The sequence below is a fragment of the Zalophus californianus genome, chromosome 10, assembly GCF_009762305.2.
Source record: "Zalophus californianus isolate mZalCal1 chromosome 10, mZalCal1.pri.v2, whole genome shotgun sequence".
Taxonomy (NCBI): Eukaryota; Metazoa; Chordata; class Mammalia; order Carnivora; family Otariidae; genus Zalophus; species Zalophus californianus.
Window position 1 is genome coordinate 749,069 of NC_045604.1, and position 23,251 is coordinate 772,319.

The following is a 23,251-nucleotide window of genomic DNA, read 5'->3' on the forward strand; positions in this document are numbered from 1 at the left end:
GCGCCTGGTTTGCAAGGGATTTCTGGCTTGGCTTGCTGGTGGCCTTGCTGGAGGTAGCTGGGTGGGGGGGCAGTGTGGCCTGACTCAGCTGGAGAAAGCTGCTCTGTGGCGGTCACGCTGTGTGTGCGCGCGTCTTAGCGTCCTGGTGCGGTCCCAGAGATGGATGAGGGCTGGACACCTGCGTGCGGGATCTGAGGGTATCGGCTGAGTTCGGGGAGAGAGCAGTGGGTGTGGACCGTCCATCTGGAGAGAAGGAAGGTGTCTACGGGTTTAGGGTGGGATTGCTGTGTCGGCCGCGTCGGTGGGCAGATACGTGGGGGTTCTCCGTCCAGGGCAGCGAGGAAGCTGGCAGGGCACCAGGCCTCTCTCTCCATCAGCCTGGCCTCCAGCATAACCGTCGTCCCTCTTCCTCCCTGTGAGAGGGGACTGCACACCTCCCAGGCCAAGCAGTCCTGGACTGATGTGACTGTCAGTCCTGGGGGAGCCCCCCGGCGGCGGCTGCCCTCCCCACCTCCCTGTTTCCGGATGCACTTTCTTGGTTTGGCTCAGGATCCTGACAAGAAAGGGGCAAGTGGGTGGGAGCCCCCGGAGTCAGCTCAGCCCTGGCTCAGCACAGGTGCTCTCTCCAAATCCACTTGGAGTGACCCCATGGATGAATCACTGGTTGCCGCCATTCCTGAGGGAGGCCTTTTCTTGTTCTAGGTGTTGGAGAAAGCTTCTGGTCAAGGACTTGCCAAAGCACAGTGAGACCCTGAGCCGCCACGTTCCCGGGACGCGTCTTTGCAACTCCTGCTCCCCCTCCCCCAGCACCCTTCCGGTCGGCGCTGACCCCTCCGTGTAGGAGGGCTCGGTTCTGCCAGGGTGCCTTCTGCATTACAGAAAACCCGTCCAGCAAACCCTCTGCACCCAGCCGAGGGTCTGCAGGCTGTGACATGGAAGGAACAGCTTGACCACCCATGGTCTTCTACCTCTGAGGGCAGGGCCGAGGCCTGTGGGGGGTAGGGGTGTGGTGGTCCCGCGATGGCCCAGGCACCTCCAGGACTCCGGCATCTGCTTTCTCGCTCACGCACAGCTCACTCCTGAAGCTCCCAGCGATCCTGTGAGACCCAGACGTGGAGGGCAGCCTTCTGCATGGTTCCCGTGGAAATGAGGTACGCAGAGATGTAGCGAAGCCACTGAAGGCCACTGTGGACGTGGCTCGGTCCCTGGCAAGTGGGGCACGGGTGGTACCGGGGAGGGGGGGACAAAGTGTTCAGGAAGTCCTCCATCAGACCTGGGCTGTGAGGCCAATCTGTCCCCCTTTCTGCCCAGTGCCGGCCTGTGATGCCCCCACCCGCCCAGCGGAGTGCCAGGGGAGATCTGGCCAGGGCTTAAACCCAGGGGGCGGTGACTGGGGCTGAGAGATGTGTCCTGGGTCACAGAGAGTGCACATCTGCATCGTTTAGAGGCCCACAAGTCACGGCAGCCGGCTCAGAGCCCCCCAGTAAGGGCTCTGCCCCCAGGCCCCGCGTGTCTCGTTTTCTCCCACTGAGCCCTGTGCCTCCTCCCGGCCCTGTGCCCCCAGCACCCTGCTTTCTTGCTCTGTGTGGCGATCCCCAAGGCACTTGTCACTGTCTCTGCCAGGGCTGGGGCCTGGCCCTCCTGCTCAGGGTGACTCTCCTGCCACATTCGATCCCCTCTCTCTTCCCTGCTCTTCCCCAGAGGCTCCTACCCTGTGCTGCTCCTGAGGGAGTGCTTCCGAGACCTAAGCTGGCTGCCATCCGCAATGTCGGTGGGGAGGCGGGGCTGCTGGTGACCAGCGTCGTCCCTCGGACCCTCTTCTTCTGGGCCACGCACACCACCGAGGCGTGGGCCTCGGGGCCTTCCCACGGGGCCTTCCTGGGGTGAGCCTGGTGACGGGGGCTGGTCCCCGGTTGTGGTCTCATCCTCCTGCATCGGCTCGGTCCATGGGGCAGATCCACAGCGCTACCTCACAGGCCACATCTTCGGAGACAGACAGACGTGGGATGCGGCGCAGACGGTGAGGCCTGTGGCCTGCAGACTCTGCACCGGGCGGGACACGCGGGTGCTGCTCAGCCCTCCCCTTCGGACTCTGCCACAGAGTGCCGCCTGGGCGACTGCGGGCCGGCCTGGGACAGGTGCACGCCCGGCAGGGCTGGGACCCGTAGACAGAGCCGCTCCTTTCTTCTCCGGATGCTCTGCTGCGTCCGCTCCCAAGATCCGCTGCTGACATCGCTTCGCGCCCCAGGAAGGGACAAACTGCTGCTTCCAGCCCTGCCCTCCGGCCCTCTTGCTGGGGGCTGCTGTGACCGCCCCAGGTGGAACACCGTCCTCTCCTTCCTCACGCCCTTGGCCAGGTGCTGGGTGCTGGACAGGCTGGATGCCTGTGGTCGTGCTGGTCGGCTCTGGCCGGTGGGCTACCCTCCCAGTGCAGTCCCGGTGCAGCCTGGAGTGACCACTTCTGAGCCATGCCCCCTCTGACTCAGCCTATCGTGCTGGAGAAAGGTGACTGTCCTCTACCCTTCTGAGACTTGATGGACTTCAGTAGGACAGTCGGGGGGCGGCGGAGGGGACAGCAGAGAGACAGCTGAGGGGCATCGGGGGCCGGCGGAGGGACACTGAGGGCATCGGGGGCCGGCGGAGGGACACCGAGGGCATCGGGGGCCGGCGGAGGGACACCGAGGGCATCGGGGGCCGGCGGAGGGACACCGAGGGCATCGGGGGCCGGCGGAGGGACACTGAGGACACCGAAGGCCATCGGGGGCCGGCGGAGGGACACCGAGGGCATCGGGGGCCGGCGGAGGGACACCGAGGGCATCGGGGGCCGGCGGAGGGACACCGAGGGCATCGGGGGCCGGCGGAGGGACACTGAGGGGCAGCTCCTCGGGGTACCTCTTGGTGTCTCTTCTTTGTTGTCCCCAGTGCTTGGAGCTGCCTCTTGCGTATTGGTTTCATGCCCTAGAGGGGCCTCCGGTGCTGCCCCAAGGCTGAGTTCTGTGGCACCGGGGGGGGGGAGGGCAGGCATCCCCCCACTTCTGCCAGAGCTGCTCAGCTTTCCTCTGTGTTATGCACATTGAATTTTGCTTGATTTCCCCGGGAAAGAGTTCCATTAGAGAAGAAAACTAGGATTTGAAAACCCCTGGTGGGCGTTAGCGCTGGAGGCGGGGCCTTCTGATGGGCTGTTTCTTTAGATCTCGACACCTGTCAGGGACCGTTTTCACATCATTTGAGAGGGAGAGGCCAAGGTTGGGGTTAGGTGAGATGTGAACGGGTGAGAGAATGCTCTGTCACCCAAGTGCGGAAGCAAGGGGCGTGGGACCCGTGGGCAGGGGCACCCCCAGAGGTCATCTTGGGTCACTGCATGCAGAGGGTCCCTGCTGCCCAGCATGGGGAGAGACCGGCTCCCGGCCAGGGCCCTGGAGCTCCAGGCGGGTGTTGACGGGGGGCGAGCATAGAGGAGCCCTGTGCCCCGAACAGCAGCTCTCAGACAAGACAGAGGGGCCAGAGTGCCCACCCCAGGTCGGGGGTGCTCAGCGCTTGTGTGGACGCTGAGGTGGCCCTGAGAGATCAGGTGGGCTGACATTTTTCCCCTTTATGGAGGGGGACAACAAGGCTCAGAAAGGTGACAGGAACTTCCTCCCATTTCATAAAAACAAAATGGGACAGCTGGGGACGGACCTGAGGTCCGACTCTGTGTGGCCAGTTTCATGCATTCAGGTGGCCCCGGGGTTGGGGACCGGATGGCGGGGCCCGAGTGAGGGAAGGGCGCCCGGCCCCCCTCCCGGCATGGAGGAACGGCTTGCTCAGCGGGCAAAGGCCTCTGCTTTTCAGCCGCCAGCCCTCCCGCTAACGCGCTCAGTGCAGAGTTGAATGAGCAGTTTCGCGTCCCCAGAACTTCCCACTGGACAATGTGCAGTCCCGGATCCCTGCCATAACTCCGGCCACAGGAGTAAGGCCTCCTCTGATTTGCTCTTCCTCTGCCCTCCCACGGCCGCAGCACTCACATCTGGGGTCAGCCCGCCTGGGGAGCCCGTCCCAACCGGCAGGGACTTGTCCGCCTCCTCTCGCCTCCTCCGCCTGACCGCGGGCCACCCAGCTTTCCTTGTCGTGCTGTGCAGACACTTGGAGTTCATACTGGGTTATCCATCGCATCCTCAAAGGGAGAATCACTGGTGTTTAGACCTTGGAGGTAACTGCCCTGTGTCTGTCCTCCCCCCTCCCGCCCCGGGGGGGCTCCCGGGCCGGCCGCCTGGGCCCAGATGCCGCCACACCTTGACCTGGCATCTGGCATTCCGTTAAAGAAACAAGCTGAGGTTATGGGGGGGGGAGTGGGCAGGGGGGCTTCCTTCGCACTGAGACTCATTCTCTCTCTTCCAATCACACATCCTGATGTTTGACGAGTTTAAATAATGCGGCCACTGTCAGCATGCCCCTTCTGTCCCGTTCTGTCTCCCTTGTCCTCAAGCACGGTGCACTTTTGAGGCCTTGGGGGTGAAGAGGCCACCGGTGCCCACGATTGCTTTGACTCTCATTTGGCCTTGCCTGCAGCTCACCTCTCAGAAGAGAGGTCTCCACGTGTCACGGGCTCCCCAACTCTGCCTGAGAGCCCGTACCACACCCAGGAAGCTTCCATGAGGTCGAAGCCGGAGGCCACCAGTGGCTCCTCCCCGCATTTCTTCTGTGTACCCCCAGAGCATGATAGAAGTTGCCCTAAGAGATTCCAGAGAAGAATCAGGGAGCACTTAAAAGAGGCATCACCTTGGTGAATAAATGGCATGTTTCAGGAGTTGGGCGTCGATCCTTCTGTGTAGCCCCTCCCCAGCCCTGCCTCATCAGACCTGCTGCAGTGGGGTTAGACGTTGCTGCCCCCCACGAACCCCACCTCGAGGTGTAGGGCAGCGACCTGAGGAGCTTGTTTCATCTCTCCTTGTCTCCCTAGCGGAGAGAAGAGCATCGATTCAGGATGTTAGGGCCTTGAAACTTTCTCTGTGCTTTGTAACGTCCTTTACAACCCTTCATGAAGGTCATTAAGGAGAGTGTTGAACTGGATGGAAAAGGTGGAGGGCTCTCTTCCACTCGGTGCTCCCAACTCCCAGGAGCTGTGCCTCCCTTCGTGCCGGTGGACACGGACCCCACTGTTCCTTTAGTTGCACTGGGGGGCGCCCGCTGACTCCGTCAGTATAGAGTGTGACTCTGGATCTCGGGGTTGTGTTTGAGCCCCACGTTGGGTGTGAAGATTAGCTAAATATAAGTCTTAAAAAAATTAATTTTATTAGAGCCAAACTATTTAAATAATTTTATTTGTTTCATCCTTTGGTAGATGAGAAAAATACATTACAAAATACATTATACAGAGGACAGCTCACAGTACACATTACTAAGAACACAATCTACATTCCAGCCAGGGCTGGTGGTAAGTTCAGAAGAAAGCCACAGAGGCCTCGAGACCCAGATTCCAGCTCTATGGAGTGTTCCCCCCGGGGCCCCTCTTTATCTCAGCCTCCGTGCGTACCAGCACCCGTATCAGGTGGGTGTGGGCAGAGTCCGAGCCGGCTACCTCTCCCTGCACCAAAGCAGCAACTTAGGATCCCCCCCCCGGGGCGGGGGGTAGTGTGAATGGCCAGGGTCTCCAACAAAGCGTGATAGAGGGCTGGTGTGCTGCAGGTGCGCACACCAGCCTTGGCCAGCCTTGCCGGGCCCACCACCCAGGCTGCAGGCAGGTGGGGCCCCGGAACAAGCTCACTGGCCAGGGGGAAGGCAGCACCTGGACCCTGCAGGTCCGCACAGCACCGCACGGCCTCCCCACCCCACTCTCCCCTGACCAGCAGTTCCCAGAGCCGGGGTGAGGCCCCGGGTGCCCCGAACAAGCCCCTGGAAGCTAACCTTTCCAGCAGGACCCACCTCAGGCGAGCGGCTTCAAAGAACCCATAATTCTCCAAGCCAGGCAACTTGCTTCAGAGCTCTGCCCATCTTCCCGCACAAGCCTGACGAAGCGAGAGGTCCAAGAGGTCACTTGGGGCCAGCAGAGGCCTTTCCGAGGGAGGGGAGCCAGGGAGCACCACATCCCCCACCCCTCCATTCATTTGGAAGCAATTCTCTGAAGTGGCCTCTCCAGCCTCCGTCCGAAATTTGGAAACATTTGTGACTAGGTGAGAAAAGGCGTCCTAAGGATCAAGGGCATCATCCCGGCCTGCTCCGTTGTGGCTTAGCGGGCCGGGCTCTGCATTCCGAGGGGACAAGTGCTGGTCGCTCCGGGGGCCTCCGGGAGAAACCTGGGGGGCGAGCCAGGCGAGCTTCAGCAGCAAAGTGCAGCCCCTCCTCCGAGCTGCCGGGCCCTGCCCCTCCCCCACCGCCCAGGCAGCGAGGGGGGGGCGGGGGGGCGGGAGGGGGTGAAGAAAAAGAAGGAGGAGTCAAGACCAGCATCTTCAAATTAACAAACTGTAATTGTTTTCCCAAAGATACATTTTTTTTCATACACATCCATCATACACTGTAACCAAAAAAAGCAGTGTACATGAAATAAGAGAAAATAAATTAAAAATCCATAGCATAGGTAAGGAGGCTCTAGTCTGGAGCACAGCTGAGTTTCCAGCAGTAGAAGGAGGCTCGAAAGTTCTTTTGTAAGAATGCCTGCTAGCAGGGGTTCCAGCCAGGTGGTTGGCTGGTCTGTAAGTCGGTCTGGAGTACTTGAAACGGGTCTGTGTTTTTTCCTTAGCGTTTAGAATAGCCATCATTGTCCTGCAATAGGCAGAGCTATCACGTCCAGGAAAAACGAGGGAGGGAACCACAGAGGCAGCGTGAGATCCGAATACAGCATTCAAAGGTAATTGGTCCAGTGGCGCCGGGGGAGGTGGAGGCACGGCCCTCCAGGGTTAGCCATCTTCCTTGGGGGGTGTGTACCAGCCTGCAGAGAAGCCAGGAGACAGTCGCGGGGAGCAGGCCCGAGCCCACCCTCCCAGCCCGGTCCCCGAGGGCACCTCCAGGGTCACGGATGGGACGATCCTAGCAAGGGCTTCCCAGGGCGGGGGCTGGGGGACCGTCTGCTGTGACGGGACACGGTGGCATGAGCTTTCTGGAAGGGAGCCGGGGCAGAGGGCAGCCACCGAGCCCCCCTCCCCCCAAGCACGACGGGCTGGCGGTGCTTTTCTGGGGAGGGAGGGAGGGGACGGCACCACCTCCAGCCCTTCCCTGGGGAACAGGGGCAGGCGTGGTGGTAACCGGCAGTAAAGCCTCAGGAACCGGAAGCGGGGCTCCTGCTCTCTGGCAGGAAGTGACGTTCTCGGGCCCTGGCCGGGGCTCACCGTTCTTCTCGTGGATCTGCACCAGGGACTTGTACGACTGCTGTGCTCTCGTCAGGCTGTACTGGGACTGGGACAGGAGGCCACCATCAGCACGGCCAGCCGTGCCCCCCTCCCCCACAGCTGCCGGCCAGAGACCCCGCGGGACCCTCTGCCCACAACCCCCTGCTCCCAGGACCACGCGGCGAGGCGCCAGCCAGAGGCCCCATCCCAGCCGTCCTGAGCGCAAGCAGCCCCGGGACCTGGCTCCTCACTTTGTTGGCTCCAAACTGCACTCGCGCTTTTCCCTTCACCAGCGTGGCGCTGATCTGCATGATCACAGATTCTATGGAGTAGGCGCTGCTCCAGCCCTGGGAACACGGAGCGACGGAGCACACGGGTCAGGAGACTTTCCAGAGGCACCTGACGCCTGCCCCCCAGGGCAGCTGCGTGGGGAGGGGGCCTTGCCCTGCACTCCGGGAGGAGCCAGCAGCTGTCGGCAGGGGGCAGTGGGTGCAGGCCCTGCCCCGCAGAACAAGAGCGCCATGTAATGCCCGCCCCACCCCGCCCCCCCGCCCGGCATCAACGCCGACGTCAGCACCCCCTGCCCAGGCCGCCCAGAGTGAGCAGCGGGCTCACCTGCTTGGTGAGAAGTTCCATGCAGATGGCGCCTCCGCCCAGAACGTACCTGCAGAAGGAAGGTCAGTGAGGTGGCTGTGCCTGGCAAGAGCTGCAGGCCCCTTCCCCGCCCTCCGCCTTCGCTGAGCCACTCACCCTCCGGAGAGGACTGGAGACACAACCCTGACGAACGGCGGGTCGAAGGGGAAGTTATCCTACGAGGGAGACAGAGATGACATCAGGGGGGGCCCACGTCCCCCCAGGACTGCCGTCCACAAGGCAAGGAAGGCGCCTGGCTGCAGACGGAAGTCTTACTTTGAAGGAAAAGTTAAGTAGGATGAAGTCAGCTCCTTCTTTCTCTTTGAGGATCTGAAGATCGTTGTGCAAAGCGCTGTCCTGGTCGACTCTATGAAGTAAGAAGTATGGGCTCAGACCCCTGGTCCCAGCCCAGGGGCCCCCAGACCGCTCCAGCTCCCCTGGGCCACTCCCCGCCCACCGCCCGTCTGCACTCACTTGAGGAGTTTGACGTTCCAATCATACAGACTGTCATTCACAAGTTCGACTGCATAGTTTCCTGGGAAGAGAGAAGACAGGTGTCGTCAGGAAAGTCCGAGCGGGGGAGGAGCCCGATGCAGCCCCTTTCCCAGGCTGACCGAACAGAGATCAAAGGCTCCAAGTCCACCCCACACGGACACGCACCCAGTCCAAGCCACTGGCTTGAGGCGCCGGATTCGTGGCCTCGAAGGTTCACGAACTTTCACATAGCTAAGAACTTCTCAAGGCCCCTCTGTGACCCATACTCACCGCCTTTGAAACTCTGTGACCGGTATATATCCCTGAGCTCCTTCATCAGCCGGTCAGTGGCCTGCACCGAGCCAGACACCGCGCCCTGGACGGGAGAGGACACACGTGCTCTGGAGGCACACGCCTGGGCGGCCCGGCAGCTGTCCTGGACCAGGCCGGGCTCAGACACACCACAGCCCACCTGAGGAAAGCCTCTGCCCCCCAGACGGACGTGCCAGGGCCTACCCCCACCTCCCAGCCAGCCCCCACCAGCCCCCACCCACTCCTCCCGGAGGAGGCACGTACGTTTAAGTAATCTTGCCTCTGGTTCTTCTTAATCTTCTCTAGGATGGCCAAGTTTTCCTTCCCGATGCCGTCGTCTTCAGATTTCCTGCCCTCAGCTGGCTCCTCCTCTTTCATTTCATAGTGATCTAGGTCTTCCGTGTCCTGGGGGAGGCGCGGGGCGGGTGGGAGAGAGGAGAGAACCGGCACGGGTTGTGCAGACGGCCCGCCGCTCTCCCCGTCCTGTCCGGCCTAGAGCCGCAGGCGAGGGACCAGCCGTGTGTCCAGCAGGCTGGTAAACACGGAGCCTCTGCATTTCTGGAGCAAGTCCCAGCCCCGCTCCCTCCACGATCTGAAGGTCTCAGGCGGCAGAACCACGCAAGGACCCGGAGAAGACAAGCAGGGACTCAGCCGTCTTGTTCCCTACAATGACCCTGCCCCAGCCGTCCCTAAACCTCTCCCTTGGCAGCGACAGTCCCTTGGTAATTCCTAGAACGACTCGGGCCTGAAGCTGTGACTCAAAGTTCACGTCTCACTGGGTCACTAGGGTTCCTGGGAGTTCTGAGGACTCTGGGTCTAGTGGGTACCCGGGTCAGAAGAAGTCTCCCGCCCGCCCCGTCGGTGCGGGGCCTGGATCAGGCACGCGGAGGCACCTGCTCCCGACACGGGAACGAGGGGGGTGGGAGAGGTCAAGAACAGAACGAGCCCCTCATTCACCCTGCTCCAGGTGGGCAAGCAGTTAGCTCGCTGCGCGTGGGGCGGCACACGGGCTGCCTGCCTCACGCAGAAGCAGCGACCCCAAGGCCCTGGAGCGAGCCGCTCGCTCCAGCAGAACGTGGTAGCTACCAGCCCCCGCTGTCACCTTGGCTGCCCACACCCCTGGAATGCCTGGCACGTGCCAGGTGCGGTACCAGGCACTGCGCTCTGGCTTGGCCACTTCGCACGATCCGCACGCTGCCCTTCTGTCGTCAGCCCCGCTCCCCAGACGAGAAGGCGGAGGTCGGTGAGGTTTACCATCACGCCCACAGCCACACCACCCTCAGCGCAGCTATGACCTGACTCCCGTTCCGCGTGGCCCTGAAGCTCAAGTTCTTGACCGCTGCGTGACATTCTGCGAGCGCGTCTGCGTTGTCAGAGACCAGACTGAGAGGATTTCGTGCTTACCGCCCACTGCGGGGGGCATCCCACACACAGCACCTGGCTGCCCATTCACCGGAACCCCCTGCGGTCGTTATGATCCCGTCTTACGAGTGAGAAAACTGCAGCTTAGGGAGGCCAGGTCGAGTTCCCGAGTCGGACACAGGATGTGCACGTGGGTCCGAATGCAAGGCCCCTGACGCTCCCCGTGCCCACGAGGCCTAAAGACACAGGTGTGGGGGGCGCCCCGTCTCCTACGACTCTGGCTGCTCCCCATTCAGTCGGGCTCTCAGTCCTCCCCAGTCTAGACCGCAGCGCCGTGAACAGCGGGTGCGCAAGGCTGCTGACTGCCAAGACCTGCCCGCAGTGCCGCCCCGGGGGCAGCCCTACCTCGGGCATCTCCTCGTCTTCGTCTTCTGAAGACACGTCCTCCTGTGTGCACTGCGGCGGGAGGGGAAGGCAGAGATCAGAGCCCCAGCGGCCTCCCAGCACACAGCCTCCAACCTCTGCCCGAGTCCCGGGTCTAGGGACGGGGCGCCCGCGCTCACGCCCCAGCCGCTCTGCCAGCCAGGTCCGAATGGAAGCCAGAGCCCAGGGAGCGACTTCACTGGCAGCCTGTCCTCCTCCCGCCACGAGCTAAAGATCAGGAGACGCCCAGTGGCTGCGTGTGTCACCCACGCACATGGCCCGGTGCGATTCTTCCAAGAACCCCTATCGCCTCTAGACTGACGCCACGCTGTTGGGTCTCAGAGAGGAGCCCGGGTCCCCGATGGCCGCCCACTGCTATCGCTAATAGTAAAAAGGCCCCTAACCCTCAACCCGGGAGACATGCCTATGGGTGAATGTGACAGGTGAGACCACTAGTGCCCCGTCTGGAGACGGAAAAGCCGAGAGCCATGACACGCGTACGTGTCTGGAGTGGCCAGAAAGGGAGAGACACTACTGCGGGTGTGTCTCGATGGACAGGCGTTCACTGAGTGCCACAGGGCCCCCGGAGCCCCTCCGCCGCTCACCTGCTCTGCTGGCAGGGGCTGGTCCAACATCTCCACGTCTGGGTGCTGAGGGAGGTTGTAGAGTTTACACAGGTCGGAGATGATCCTCTTCAGATGCTGCAACAGCTGGGGTAGGGGACACAGTGCTGGAGTCAAAGGCTCCGGCCCCATCCCCTCTGGACAGGTGTGTGGATGAACTCCTAAAACCCCACGTGGTACCTAGTTCTCTGAATCTGGGGGACCGTGTGGCTGTGGGGGGAGTTTACTGGACCAGAGGTGGGTTTAGCTCAAGGCTCTCCCTCCGGCTTCAGAAAACACCTCTTCTGAGGAGTCCGCCCCCAGATGTGCCCTTTCCAGGTATGTCTCCCTTTCACAGGGTATCTCTGTGACATGGGCCTCACAGCAAGAAAAGGTGCCCCCCGCCCCAGCACCCTGGCCCCTCACCAGAGTATTTCCTTTCTTTATGTCCACCAGCCTCTCCAAGACAGCAGCCAAGTTCGGGTCATCGGACTCCACTGACCAGATGGGAGGCACAGCAGGGTAGGACTCCTGAGGGGAGAGAGCAGGAACAGAGGTCAAGACGGGAGACCCTGGGAAGGGCTACGTTTTGCCTACCTCCTCTCCCCCCAACATCTCTAGTCCCTCTGCCCCTCCTGCCCCCAACAAAAGCCCAGCTCAGCGGGTTAGTATCTAACCAAACAGCCTCCCAACGAACCCCAGACCAGAAGTCCCCGAGAGGGCCCCTTCCAAAAGGCCTGAGGGCTTCTTTCTCTTCTCAAGAGCAAGATCCGACAAAGTGCAGCCACACTGTGCACGGTGCGGCAGGGGGGGAGGGGGGTCTCCTCTCCACCATGCTGCCGGTGCGGGCTCTCCCACTCCCAGCACAGAGCCCGCCAGCCCTGCCGCTCCTCCAATCCCACGGTCCGTTCGGGAAGGGGTCCCCTCATCACAATCACACCAATGTGAAAAAAAGGCAAAGGTTGCAGATCACTTTCACTTTGGCTAGAGAAGGAGAGACATAAACTAGATTCTGTCTCCAGAACCTAAAAGAAAGGAGCAGGAAGACTCTCCCCACCCGGTCACTCCCAGCAGACGCCCTGGAAGGCCAGTTCTCCCCATCGCTCCCTTGGGAGCCTGCCACCCTCTCTGCCCAGTGTAGGCTGCAGAGGAAGAAGCCTACGCTGCTAGCATTCCCAGCATTCCTGAGCCACGCTGCCAAATGCAGCCTGACCAGACTCCCCCTCTGCCCAAACCCAGGGGCCCAGTTCAGGCCAGGTCTCCTTTGCAGGGGCCACAGGGGGTCTGGCTGAGGACCTCCTAAACTAGCTGCCTTCCGGGCACAAAGACAGTGGATGGACTCTGGCCGCTAGAAGGGCAGCTAGAAGGGGGCAAACCTACCCTCCAGGAGCTGGAAGTTCAACACAGGAACAGAATCAGCTCCTGGGGTTTCCACCCACATCAGGGAAACCTACCCGCTTCTACTGGGGGTCTGAGCTCTGTCACAGCACTAGCCCTCATGCTGGAAAAAACGATCGCAAAGAAGATGCTCAAGTCTTCACCTCACGAAACCACACCCAGTCCCTCAATCTCAACTTTTCAGTGCGAAAAAAGTGAAGGAAGGAGGAAATGGGACATGCGTTTTGGTGGGGCACCATCCAACCCAGGCTGAGGCTTGCCGTACGCCTTGACCTGGTTTGATGGAGGAAAAGGGATGGAAAACAAGGACCACGTAAACTGCAATCAGGCCCCCCAGTACCACACAACTGGCAGGTCAGTCTCTCCCCAGACTACTGGCAGTTGCAGTCGGCCTGCCTGTCCCCTGGCCCCCTAACGCCCCTGGCAAGGAGAACGCTATCACAGCAGGTACGTTCGGCCAGGATCAGTGCTCCGCCGTGCAGTATTAAGCCTCCCCAGGTTCTCCGACGCTGACCCTCTTGCAGAGGTGTCTGAAAACGCATAGACAGGGGACATGTAGGGTGTCTCCTGGTTCAGCTATGCTAGCTCCCATGCTAGGCATGACGTTCGCTGGGGGGAAAGGGGCCGTTACCGCTCAGAACCAAGAGGATGGCCTTCCCACATCACCAGGAAAGGCAACCACCCAGGGCAGCTGGAGATACCCCAGGGCACAGGAGGGGAGTAGCAGATCTGCTCCCGGCTGGGGCAAAAGGAGGAGAATCACAGGTTACGCTGGAATGCAAGGGGAACCAGAGAAGCAGAACAAAAAGAAGAGCCCACGACCTGCGAACCCCCACTTGGTAATATTCTGGGAGCAACGGGGGGCTTCGGCAGAGGTGCCGGCGCAGGGATCCCACAGGTGGCACCGTCCTAAGTCACAGGTAGGAGCGACCGGGGGGCATCGCTGAATGGTGCAGGGCTCCAGGCCAGGGAGGTCCCTGCAGCTGTGCTCAGGGCAGAGGCCCGGAGCCCTGCGGTGACAGCAGGGGCAGAAAGGGGCCTTCGCAGGCGGGAAGGCAAAGTCGCGGGGGGCCACATCACGACCCTCGGGATGTGGGTGAGCGGCAGGGGCTGGTCGAGGCGCCATATGTCGGGGCGCCCCTCGCCGCCAAGGGGCCGTGGCAGACTCCGGGCGCACGGCACAAGCTCCAGCGGCAGAAGCAAGTGGAACCCGCCGGGAAGGAGCCGAGCCCCGAGCCAGGGAGACTGGGCCTCCCAGGTCCTCGGGGGCAAGCCGCTGTGCGGGGTGGCCCCAAGTCCCTGACAAGGGGCCCGGAGGGGCGCACCGAGGGGTCCTCACCGTGATGTTGCAGTGGATGCGGACGGGATCCCCGGGCAGCGGCCCCCGCGGGGGCAGATGCGGTCCGGGCGCGGCCCCCGCCCCGGCCCCTCCAGCCCCGGCCAGCAGGAACTCGCAGCTCAGCTCGTCCAGACAGGCGCTGGCAATGCGGAAGCGCTCGTGGCCGCGGTGGAAGATGGACTCGAGCAGCTTCAGCTCTCGCCTCAGGCAGGGCCCCGGCCCCGGGCCCCCCCCCGGGCCGCCCCCGGCCCCCGGCGCCGCCCCCTGGCCCCCCAGCTGCTGCCCCGGCCCCGGCTGCTGCTGCCCCTGCGGCTGCGGCTGCTGCATCCTCCGCTCCGCTCCGCTCCGGGGCCGGCGGGCCGGGAGCCTCCGGCCTCCGCTCGGGCTCCGCCGCCGCCGCCGCCGCCGCCGCCGCCGCGGTCCGCACTTCCTGATCCCCCCTTCGCCAAGATGGCGCCGCCGCCGCCTCCGGGACGGGGCCCCCCCGCTCGCCGGCCCCCAGCCGCCGGAAGCCGCGCGCCCCTCCCCCTCCGCTTCGGCGGCCCGCCCCGCCCCTCACGTGACCGCGCGGCGCCGGCCTTCCTCACGTGACCTCTCCCTCTCGCCCGCCCCCTGGTGCTCGCCGGCCGCCTTCCACACGTGACCCAGGGGCTTTGGGCCCGGCGCTTTCGGCGCCTCCGCGCGTGCTTACGCACATCGTGCGCGCGCGCGCGCGCGCGCCAGCCCTGCCGGCGCTCCCCTGTCACGTGTCCGGGCGCCGCGTGCTCCCAGGGGCCCCGCGCGCGGGAGCCGCTTCCTTGCCCCGGCGTGTTTGCCCGCGCTCGAGCCGCGCCGGGCCTGCGGCGTGCGGAGGGGGGGCCCCGAGCCTCCACGCGCGTGGGGGCCCCGCGAGCGGCTCCTGGGGCTCGCGGGCTTGGCCCCGCCCCGCTGCCGGCCGGGCGTGTGACCTGCGGTTAATCCCCGCCCCTGTGAGCCTCAGTTTCCTCGTCTGTGCGGTGGCTCTGGGCCGGGCGAGTGCGCACGGTGCCTGCTCCAAACGACTGCCGGGCGCCGAAGGGAGACGCCGCTGCAGTGTGCGGTCCCTTCCGTCCGGGGCGTGGTCGGTCGCTGACCCTCGCCTCGTCAGCCCCCGCGGGTGGGGACGAGGCTGGGGCGCTGCGTGGGCTTCCCTCGTGGGCGCGGGCGCAGGGCAGCGCCGGTGTGACCCGCCAGCCTGAGCGACCACAGCCCGACCAAGGCGGCGGCTGCTGCCTGTCGCGGCGGCCCTGGCCCTCGCTAGGTGGCACTGCCACCGGGGACTGAGCGGCGGACAGTCCGGAGCCTTGGAGGCCCGCAGCCGGCCTCCTTCTGCCCGGGGCCCCGGCTTAGCCTGTGGTTGGGCCTGGGGAATTCTGCGGGCGGGCTCAGCGCGTGAGCCTCCCACCCGGGCTAAAATGATTAGGCTTTATGGGGAGCGGGCTGCAGACCCTGGGGCTCGGTGCTGGGCTGCTCGTTTATCTGGTCAGCGGCGGCTGATAAAGGCCTTCTTTGGCCAAGTTGAGCTCTGGGTGTTTAGAGACGTTTGAGACGTGTTCTGCTCTTCCTGGGGCCGTTGATCTCCTTGGGGGAGCCCGAAGAGTTGGCTCCATGTCCCCTTTGTGTCTGTGGGTGCAAGACGGTAGCACAGAAGGCTGCGGTAACAGTTCCCACTTACTGAGCACTTCCCGAGTCAGGGTATCTTGCAAGTATTTCTAGTCCCCCCAACAGCTTTGCAAGGTAGGCTTTTTTTATCCCTGTTTTACAAGTGGGGGGGTAAGCAGTGGCTACGCAAGGACACGCAGCTGGTAAGCAGCGTGCTGGGCTTCTCTCCAGTCCCTGCCCTTCTGCCCCACTCTGCCTCCCTCTGATGCTTTCTCAGGAGGTTTTCACATAGCTTGACACCAGTCCTTAACCAAAAAAATCCCCACAGATGCAACCATTTGGAAAATCCTGAATTCCATATTTTAATTAATAAATTAATGTATGGTTTTCAAAAAATTTTACTTTTTTTTTAGAGTGAGCACGGGGAGAGGGGCAGAGGGAGAGGAGAGAAAATCCTAATAAGCAAGCTCCATGCTCAGCTCGGTGCAGAGCTGGACGCGGGCCTCAATCGCACGACTGAGATCATGACCTGACCCAAAACCAAGAGTCAGACGCTTAACCGACTGGGGGACCCAGGCACCCTTGAATTCCATATTTTGTAAAGGGTTTTAATGGAAGGAAACAAACTGACGAGACACTCCCATGGTGTTGCACGGACTCCAGAAACTCAAAAGTCTTGGTCACTGAGGGGAGAGGGGTGTCTTCCTCTCTGCTGATCCGTTTGTACCTCAGCTCTCGGGCTGGGAGAGCCCTCTGGTAGAAGCCTAGTGTGGAGTCCTGTCTGCTGAAATGTGGAGGGCAGGGGCATTAGACATGAAGGGAACTGATGGTTACAGTCATTTAATGAGTCCTTGGGTGCTAGGGAAACAGGAGTGAGTAAAACAAAACTCCCCACTCTTGTGGAGCCTGCATTCCATTGGGGGAAGCTGACTCACGACGCACAGGATTCCACCTGCCACATGGGAGGTAGCAGTGAATGCGTCCGACCCTGTCCTCACCTTGCCCTGAGTTCAGCCCGGTGGGAGGTCGGACATACGCGGGCACTTCATCGCAGCTATGGGACGTGCCTCAGAGGACAAGACTGGAGCCCTGTGAAGGCATCCCGCAAGAAGCGGCACACTGAATCCTGAAGGATAAGTAGCATTCCTCAGGGAGGAAAAGGGCTGGACGCTGTCCCTGGCGGAAGGGGTGGCATGTGGGAAGGTTCTGAGGTAGGACCATAGCAAGCTGGAGGAAGGGCAGGAAGGCTGTGTCTGGGGAGAGACACAGATGAGGCAGGCAGAGATTAAGTATTGGTAGATATTCAAAACCACGTTTAGGAACTTGGGCTTGGCTTTAAGATCAAGGAGGACCTGGGGGCGCCTGGGTGGCTCAGTTGGTTAAGCGACTGCCTTCGGCTCAGGTCATGATCCTGGAGTGCTGGGATCGAGTCCCACATCGGGCTCCCTGCTCGGCGGGGAGTCTGCTTCTCCCTCTGACCCTCTTTCCTCTCGTGCTCTCTATCTCTCATTCTCTCTCTCTCTCTCAAATAAATAAATAAAATCTTAAAAAAAAAAAAAAAAAAAGATCAAGGAGGACCTTATCCAGGCAAGTTACTCAGCCTTTCTGTGCTTCGGTTTCTGTTCCTGTAACAGGGAGATTGTCCTCGCACCTACCGCATGCGGTTGTTGGGAGATTGGGCGACATAACATGAGAGAAGTGGTTAGAATGGTGCACCTGGTAAAGAACTTTTAAAGTTTTTGGAAAGTGGAGGATCAGCATACCTTGGGTCTCAGGAGAGGAGAGAGGGTAGGAAATGAGGCCAGTGGCGAAAGCGGGGGTTGAGTTGCGGAGACCACGGTAGGTTGTGCGGGTTTTATTCAGAGTGCAGAGGGAAACCATGACATATTTTAAGCTAGGAGTGGCATGATCTGATTAAAATGTTAAAAGGTCATTCTGGCTGCTCTATTAAAAATGAACGTAGGGATTTTTGTTTTTTTTTCTCCAAAAGGGTATGTGTTACCAGAGTGAGCAGATGCACCTGTTTGGGACACAGTGAGCGGCTTTCTCCTTTGACTTGCTCCCAGAAGCACAGTGTTCTGTCACAGACTCAACACATATGTGCTGGGCACTGGCTCTTTGTGGGGAACTGTAGGGGCATCGGGGAGGCAGTGACTCCTGGCACAGAGGGGAGGCTCCTTCCACAACAGCCGCTGCTCCCTCGATGCTGCCCTCAGGAGCGCACAGTCATGGATAACCTGGGGACACATAAATCAACTGTAATACAGAGTGATGAACACAGGGATCGGGAGCGGTAACAGCCTTGAAGGGTGATATTAGGAATAACTCCCAAGAAGGAATATAAAGAAGTTACTTAGATGGAAGTGGGGGGACATTCTGAAAGAACTGGGCCTCAGAGTAGAAGGAGATGGGGCAGGAAGGTGAGGGAGAACAGAGGGTGCGGGGGCTCAGCTTAGGCTGAGGGTGGAGTTGCTCGCCTCGGGGCTTTAGCCTAAGGCCCAGGGCAACCCTAATAGTATGAAGCCTGCAGGAGGTCAGTTTTTACCAATACATCAGTAATTTAAAAACTTAAATATCTTTGATCCATCAATGTCACTTGGAAATTATTAAAGAAATATGCGGGGCGCCTGGGTGGCTCAGTCGGTTAAGCGTCTGCCTTCCGCTCAGGTCATGGTCCCGGGGTCCTGGGATCGAGCCCCGCATCGGGCTCCCTGCTCCTTGGGAGCCTGCTTCTCCCTCTGCTTCTCTCTCTCTGTCTCTCATGAATAAATAAATAAAATCTTAAAAAAAAAAAAGAAATGTGCAGAAATTTACCTGAAGTGGAATACACTGCAACTATTAAAAATAGTTACCAAAGAACACTCACTGGCATAGAGAGGTATTTGAGAAACAGTAAGTGGAAGTTACAAGTCTAGATTTACAGATTGCTCCTTTTTTTAATTTTTAAAAAAATTTTAAAATTTTAATTTTTAAAATTTTTAAAACATTCTTTTTTTTTAAATTTGAGAGAGAGAGTGAGAGAGAGCAGGTGAGAGAGCACAAGCAGGGGGAGCTGCAGAGGGAGAGGGAGAAGCAGACTCCCCGCAGAGCAGGGAGCCCGATGCGGGACTCAATCCCAGGACCCTGGGACCGTGACCTGAGCCGAACGCAGATGCTTAACAACTGGGCCACCCAGGCGCCCCAATAAATAAAATCTTTAAAAAAAATGAACAAGTATATTCATGGCAGTATATTATTTTTAATAATTCAAAACAGGAAACACCACAAGTCCCTCAGCAGTGGCGTGGATGAACGAGGGCGTGTTTGAACGGGGAGTGTGCTCAGCAGTGCCCACGAATCTCACTAACATAATGTCTAAAAAACCACACAAAGATTAACATTCCCTTTATATAAAATTTAGCAAAGTCAATGTGTGCTGTTAGAAGTCAGAATTGTGGTTAACTTTTTCAGTCATTTTTTTTATTTGTGGGAAAGTATATGTAACATAGGATTTACTGTTGTAAGCATTTTAAAGTGTCTGATCCAGTGGCATTCAGTACATTCAGTGTTGTGTATCCATGACCTCTGTCAAGTGCTTGAACTTTAAGCAGCAACCCCCCCTCCGCCCTCCCTCCATGATGTTCCTATTGAAGAGGAGGGAATGATGACTGGGAGGGAACATAATTGGGGCTTCTGGGTGGTGGTAATGTTCTATTTTTTTTATCAGGGTGCGACTATATGGATGTGTTCATGTTGTGAAAATTTAGCTGTACACTTGTAATTTATATATGTCTTATATGTGTGTCATATCTAAGTACACATAAATTTGGAGATATGTAATATCTACCTATTTGTATAGATAGCTATTATATAGATTTTTTATTTAATAAATAAAATTATTTTATTTAATAAAATATTTTTATTAATGTATAAATATATTCGATATTTATATGTAAAGTGTTAACAGTCTTTTTTTCTAGGAGGTAGGCTCATGAATCTTTTCTACTTTGTTTTGCTAATTTGTGTTTTCCAATTGGTTTTCATGAATATGTATTACTCTGGTAATAGTTTTTAACAGTGAAGTAGTTTTAAATTTAAAATAACTTGTGGGGCGCCTGGGTGGCTCAGTCGTTAAGCGTCTGCCTTCAGCTCAGGTAGTGATCCCAGGGTCCTGGGATCGAGTCCCGCATCGGGCCCCTGCTCCACAGGAAGGCTGCTTCTCCCTCTGCCACTCCCCCTGTTGTGTTCCCTCTCTCTCTGTCTCTCTGTCAGATAAATAAATAAAATCTTTAAATAAATAAATAAATAAATAAATAAATAAATAAATAAAATAACTTGGGGCGCCTGTGTGACTCAGTGGGTTAGGTGTCTGCCTTCGGCTCAGGTCGTGATCTCAGGGTCCTGGGATCGAGCCCCGCATTGGGCCCCTTGCTCAGCGTGGAGCCTGCTTCTCCCTTTGCCTGCTCCCCCTGCTTGTGCTCTCTCTCTCTCTGTCAAATAAATAAATAAAATCTTAAAAAAAATAAATAAAGGAAAAGAGCATTAATTGTAGTGCCTCACAAGAGAAAATGTTCCTTACCATCAGAGTCAATGGGAGTATCCCCTCAGAACTTTTCTGGTTAACATTTTGCCCCAAGGCTGACCCTTCTAGATGTGTCCATCACCCTGCATGGTTCTGGCTGGGACAGACATTCTCTCTCCCTGACCACCTTTCTGGTGGGTATGGGAGGAGGCTGTGAGAGAGACGTGTGGGAGGTCGGTCCAGCTCTGCTTGGCCACCGGGTGGTTGTACTTGGAGGACTCTGTCGAGCTAGAATTAAACTTGAAGTAGAGCTTGCTTCTCAGCACATAGACTGAAATTGGAATGATACACAGAAGATTAGTATGGCTCCTGTGCAAGGCTGACATGCAAATTCATGAAGCATTTCATATTTTATTTAAAAATAAAAAATAATAGGGGCGCCCGGGTGGCTCAGTCGGTTAGGCGTCTGCCTTCGGCTCAGGTCCTGGGATCGCGTCCCGTGTCGGGCTCCTGCTCGCAGAGAGAGTGCTTCCCCCTCTGCTCGTGCTTGTTCTCTCTTCTCTCTCTCAAATAAATAAATAAGATATTAAAAAAATAAAAAATAATAAACTTGAAGCAAAAGCTGGGGTACCTGAGAAGACAGAGGCCAAGGTGAGCAGGCTACACGGACTGGCCCTAAAGGAGCGTCAGGAGCAGCCAAGGGCTTCAAGCGAGCCCATGACCCTCCAGTCCGTCATCCCAGAAACAAGCAACCACTCTGGAGAACACTCAGCCTTCCTCAGTTACTCTGCATCCACCAAAAGAGAAAAATCCTAAGCACTAAGGACATCTGCGTGTACAGCTCCCTGGCATTCTTGTTCAGGACTTTGAAATGCCTTTAAGCCACCCGGTTTTGCTGGCTTCCCCCTCTTTGAAATCTCAGTTTCATGTCCATTTCCTGCAGATGCTCAGGAACTATTACCTTCCCCTCCTCGTAGCACCTTGTTCATATCTCTACCCGAGTGGTCACCACACTGTGTAGTAAGTCTTTGTCGCCAAACTGTGACCTCCTTAGTAGCTGGGTGCTTTGATCACTGTATCCTCAACTCCTATACAATCATTGAAAAACAGTAGATCCCCAACAAATGTTGATCTGAAATGTTGAAGGTGGGTCATTTTCCCACCTCGGACCCTCTCACCAAATGGAGTGATTGCACACCTTTCTTCTCTTTTCCTTAAGGCTTTTATTCTCCACTCCTTTCCTCGCTTCCAAGATTTCTTTAGTTCTTAGGAGATCATTACATGTATGCATTTGTCCTGCAGCTTGTGCAGGTCTGTGCCCACTGCCGGGTGCATCACAGGGCCTGTGGCCACTCACTTCTCCTTTTCCAGTACTTGTCTTGTTTTTGCCCTTCAATTTCAGGAACTGAGGACATGTTAAATAAGTTGCTTTTGGCTGAGCTTTTATTTATTTTTTTAAATATCAGTTTCTTGGACTTATTTATTTTTGATTATGTATTTAATTTTTTACAATAAACATACAGCATATTTGTAGTGAAAAGAAATAAACACATAATCAAAAATTTATAAAAGACACCCACTATAAAGCCAGTGTGTAAGCCATCACTGAGAGTAACAGGCAATAACTGATTAAAGCATCAAGTATTCTCTGATAAGAGAAAGCCTTAGAAAGGACATAGGGCCATTATGGACAAAACAGCTAATATCTGGTGCAGAGTAGTCATTGATTGTCTCAAGGCAATGGGCTGGTGGAGGGAGCTTTTTCATAGAAACCATGCCCTCAGTATCATTTTACTTAAAAGTAAAATAAATATCCTGACTTTCTGAAATCCAGCTTTGACCACAGTATAATTCATGTCCAAATGAGTGTGATGAACTGGGTATAGAGGAAGGTTTAGCTGAGCTTTTAAGAAGGAATCTTCCCCTACACACTAGAAGATGTCGGTCCTACATGAGCCCCTTTTCTTATTTGTTGAGTCCTCATGACAAGCCTGGCACTGTGCAGGTTCATGATCTGTCAGCAGAGGCAACCACTGCCTTAGGGTGGTTTTCATCGACTGGACACCATTTGCGAACATATAGCAGGGCACTGTCTTAGTCCTTGGCCAGATATAGCTTCCTTGAGGAAGTGACATTTCTGTGAAGTGTTCAAAGTTGACTAGAAGGTGGTTGAGGGGAAACAGAGGTGATAAAAGAGCCAAGGGAACAACGACAGGTTAAAAGGCCCTGGAGTGGGGCGCCTGGATGGCTCAGTTGGTTGAGCGACTGCCTTCGGCTCAGGTAATGATCCTGGAGTCCCGGGATCGAGTCCCGCATCGGGCTCCCTGCTCGGCGGGGAGTCTGCTTCTCCCTCTGAGCCTCTTCCCTCTCGTGCTCTCTATCTCTCATTCTCTCTCTCTCAAATAAATAAATAAAATCTTAAAAAAAAAAAAAGCCCTGGAGTGTGGAGGATGGGGCAGGGGCTGGGGTGGATAATGTCCATGACCTGAAGACCTCACCAGTAGCTGGAGTGTGGAGCTGGGTGGAGTGGTCCAGATGAGGCTGAAGAAGTAGGCAGAGAGGGACTCAGAGCCTGGACGTATGACAAGGCTGCTTTAGTCAATAATCTTAGTTGTAAGTGACAAAAATCCACCTAAGAGAAAAGGGAAGACTTAATTGGCTTTCATGGGCAAAGATGTCATTGAGTTGTGAATCCTCTGGCTCATGTTTGCTCTTCTTTGCATTAGCTTCATTCTTGGGCTTGGTCTCTGGTCCTCTGACCCACTTTGTTACACAGAAGCCAAAGACTGGGGTGGAAGGGAATGGGGGCGAGAAAGCCTCTTTTCAGGCCCCCTGGGGGAGGGCAGGAAGGTTGGCCTTTGAGGGAGTTCATGGAGGTAGAGAAGGGGACGGGTGAGGGATGCTGTTTCCAGACTCCAAAGCTGTTTCCTTTTGAAAAATAGCAAACCCACAACCCCCTATCTCTGGAAAGGCCTAAAATGCATTCTCTCAGCCGCATCTTGAGCCTTCCAAGGAAACAGGATCGTTTGGATTGGTAAGAGCAAACAAGGAGGGCGGGAACCGCAGAAACCCCTCCCGACTCCCGCCCCTCCTTCTGGCCCCTGTGCAAAGCGGGTTCTGACCTATTGGTCTTGCTCGCGCTGCTTCTTCCCGCCCTTCGCAGAGTCCAGGTCCCGCCCCAACTTCGGGGCTGCAGAACTCCCCGGGCCGGCGAGCTAGCTGAGCAGCAGAACGTCCCACCCTGGGACCCCCTTTTTTCCTGGGCTCCGGCGCTTCCGCCTCCGGG

The 23,251-nt window shown here is 57.7% G+C and overlaps 1 protein-coding gene, 2 long non-coding RNA genes and 1 other non-coding gene across 4 annotated transcripts in view; 2 read left to right on the forward strand and 2 right to left on the reverse strand.

Moving 5' to 3' along the window:
- LOC113932908 overlaps positions 1–2,034 on the forward strand; it is a 32,265-nt gene extending 30,231 nt beyond the window's left edge. Inside the window, exons 2-3 of the long non-coding RNA XR_003523163.1 lie at positions 703–1,151; positions 1,702–2,034. This is a non-coding gene — a long non-coding RNA (uncharacterized LOC113932908). The remainder of the gene's footprint in view (positions 1–702; positions 1,152–1,701) is intronic.
- Positions 2,035–6,424: 4,390 nt separating this feature from the next.
- UBE2Q1 (ubiquitin conjugating enzyme E2 Q1) lies at positions 6,425–14,314 on the reverse strand. The gene is made up of 13 exons (XM_027613553.2): positions 13,845–14,314; positions 11,534–11,638; positions 11,111–11,215; positions 10,488–10,538; positions 8,985–9,125; positions 8,700–8,784; positions 8,409–8,469; positions 8,211–8,301; positions 8,052–8,110; positions 7,917–7,965; positions 7,553–7,648; positions 7,302–7,368; positions 6,425–6,904 (listed from the first exon to the last, which is right to left on the reverse strand). The coding sequence occupies exons 1-13, from the start codon at positions 14,169–14,171 to the stop codon at positions 6,873–6,875; spliced, it is 1,269 nt and encodes a 422-aa protein (XP_027469354.1). The 5' UTR covers positions 14,172–14,314; the 3' UTR covers positions 6,425–6,872.
- A 5,959-nt stretch (positions 14,315–20,273) lies between these two features.
- On the forward strand, positions 20,274–20,379 carry LOC113933834. Its single transcript, XR_003523529.1, has one exon. It is a non-coding gene; the product is annotated as a U6 spliceosomal RNA (small nuclear RNA).
- Positions 20,380–20,398: 19 nt separating this feature from the next.
- On the reverse strand, positions 20,399–23,237 carry LOC113933720. Its single transcript, XR_003523428.1, has 3 exons — positions 23,088–23,237; positions 22,464–22,597; positions 20,399–20,530 (listed from the first exon to the last, which is right to left on the reverse strand). It is a non-coding gene; the product is annotated as an uncharacterized LOC113933720 (long non-coding RNA).
- Positions 23,238–23,251: the final 14 nt, after the last annotated feature.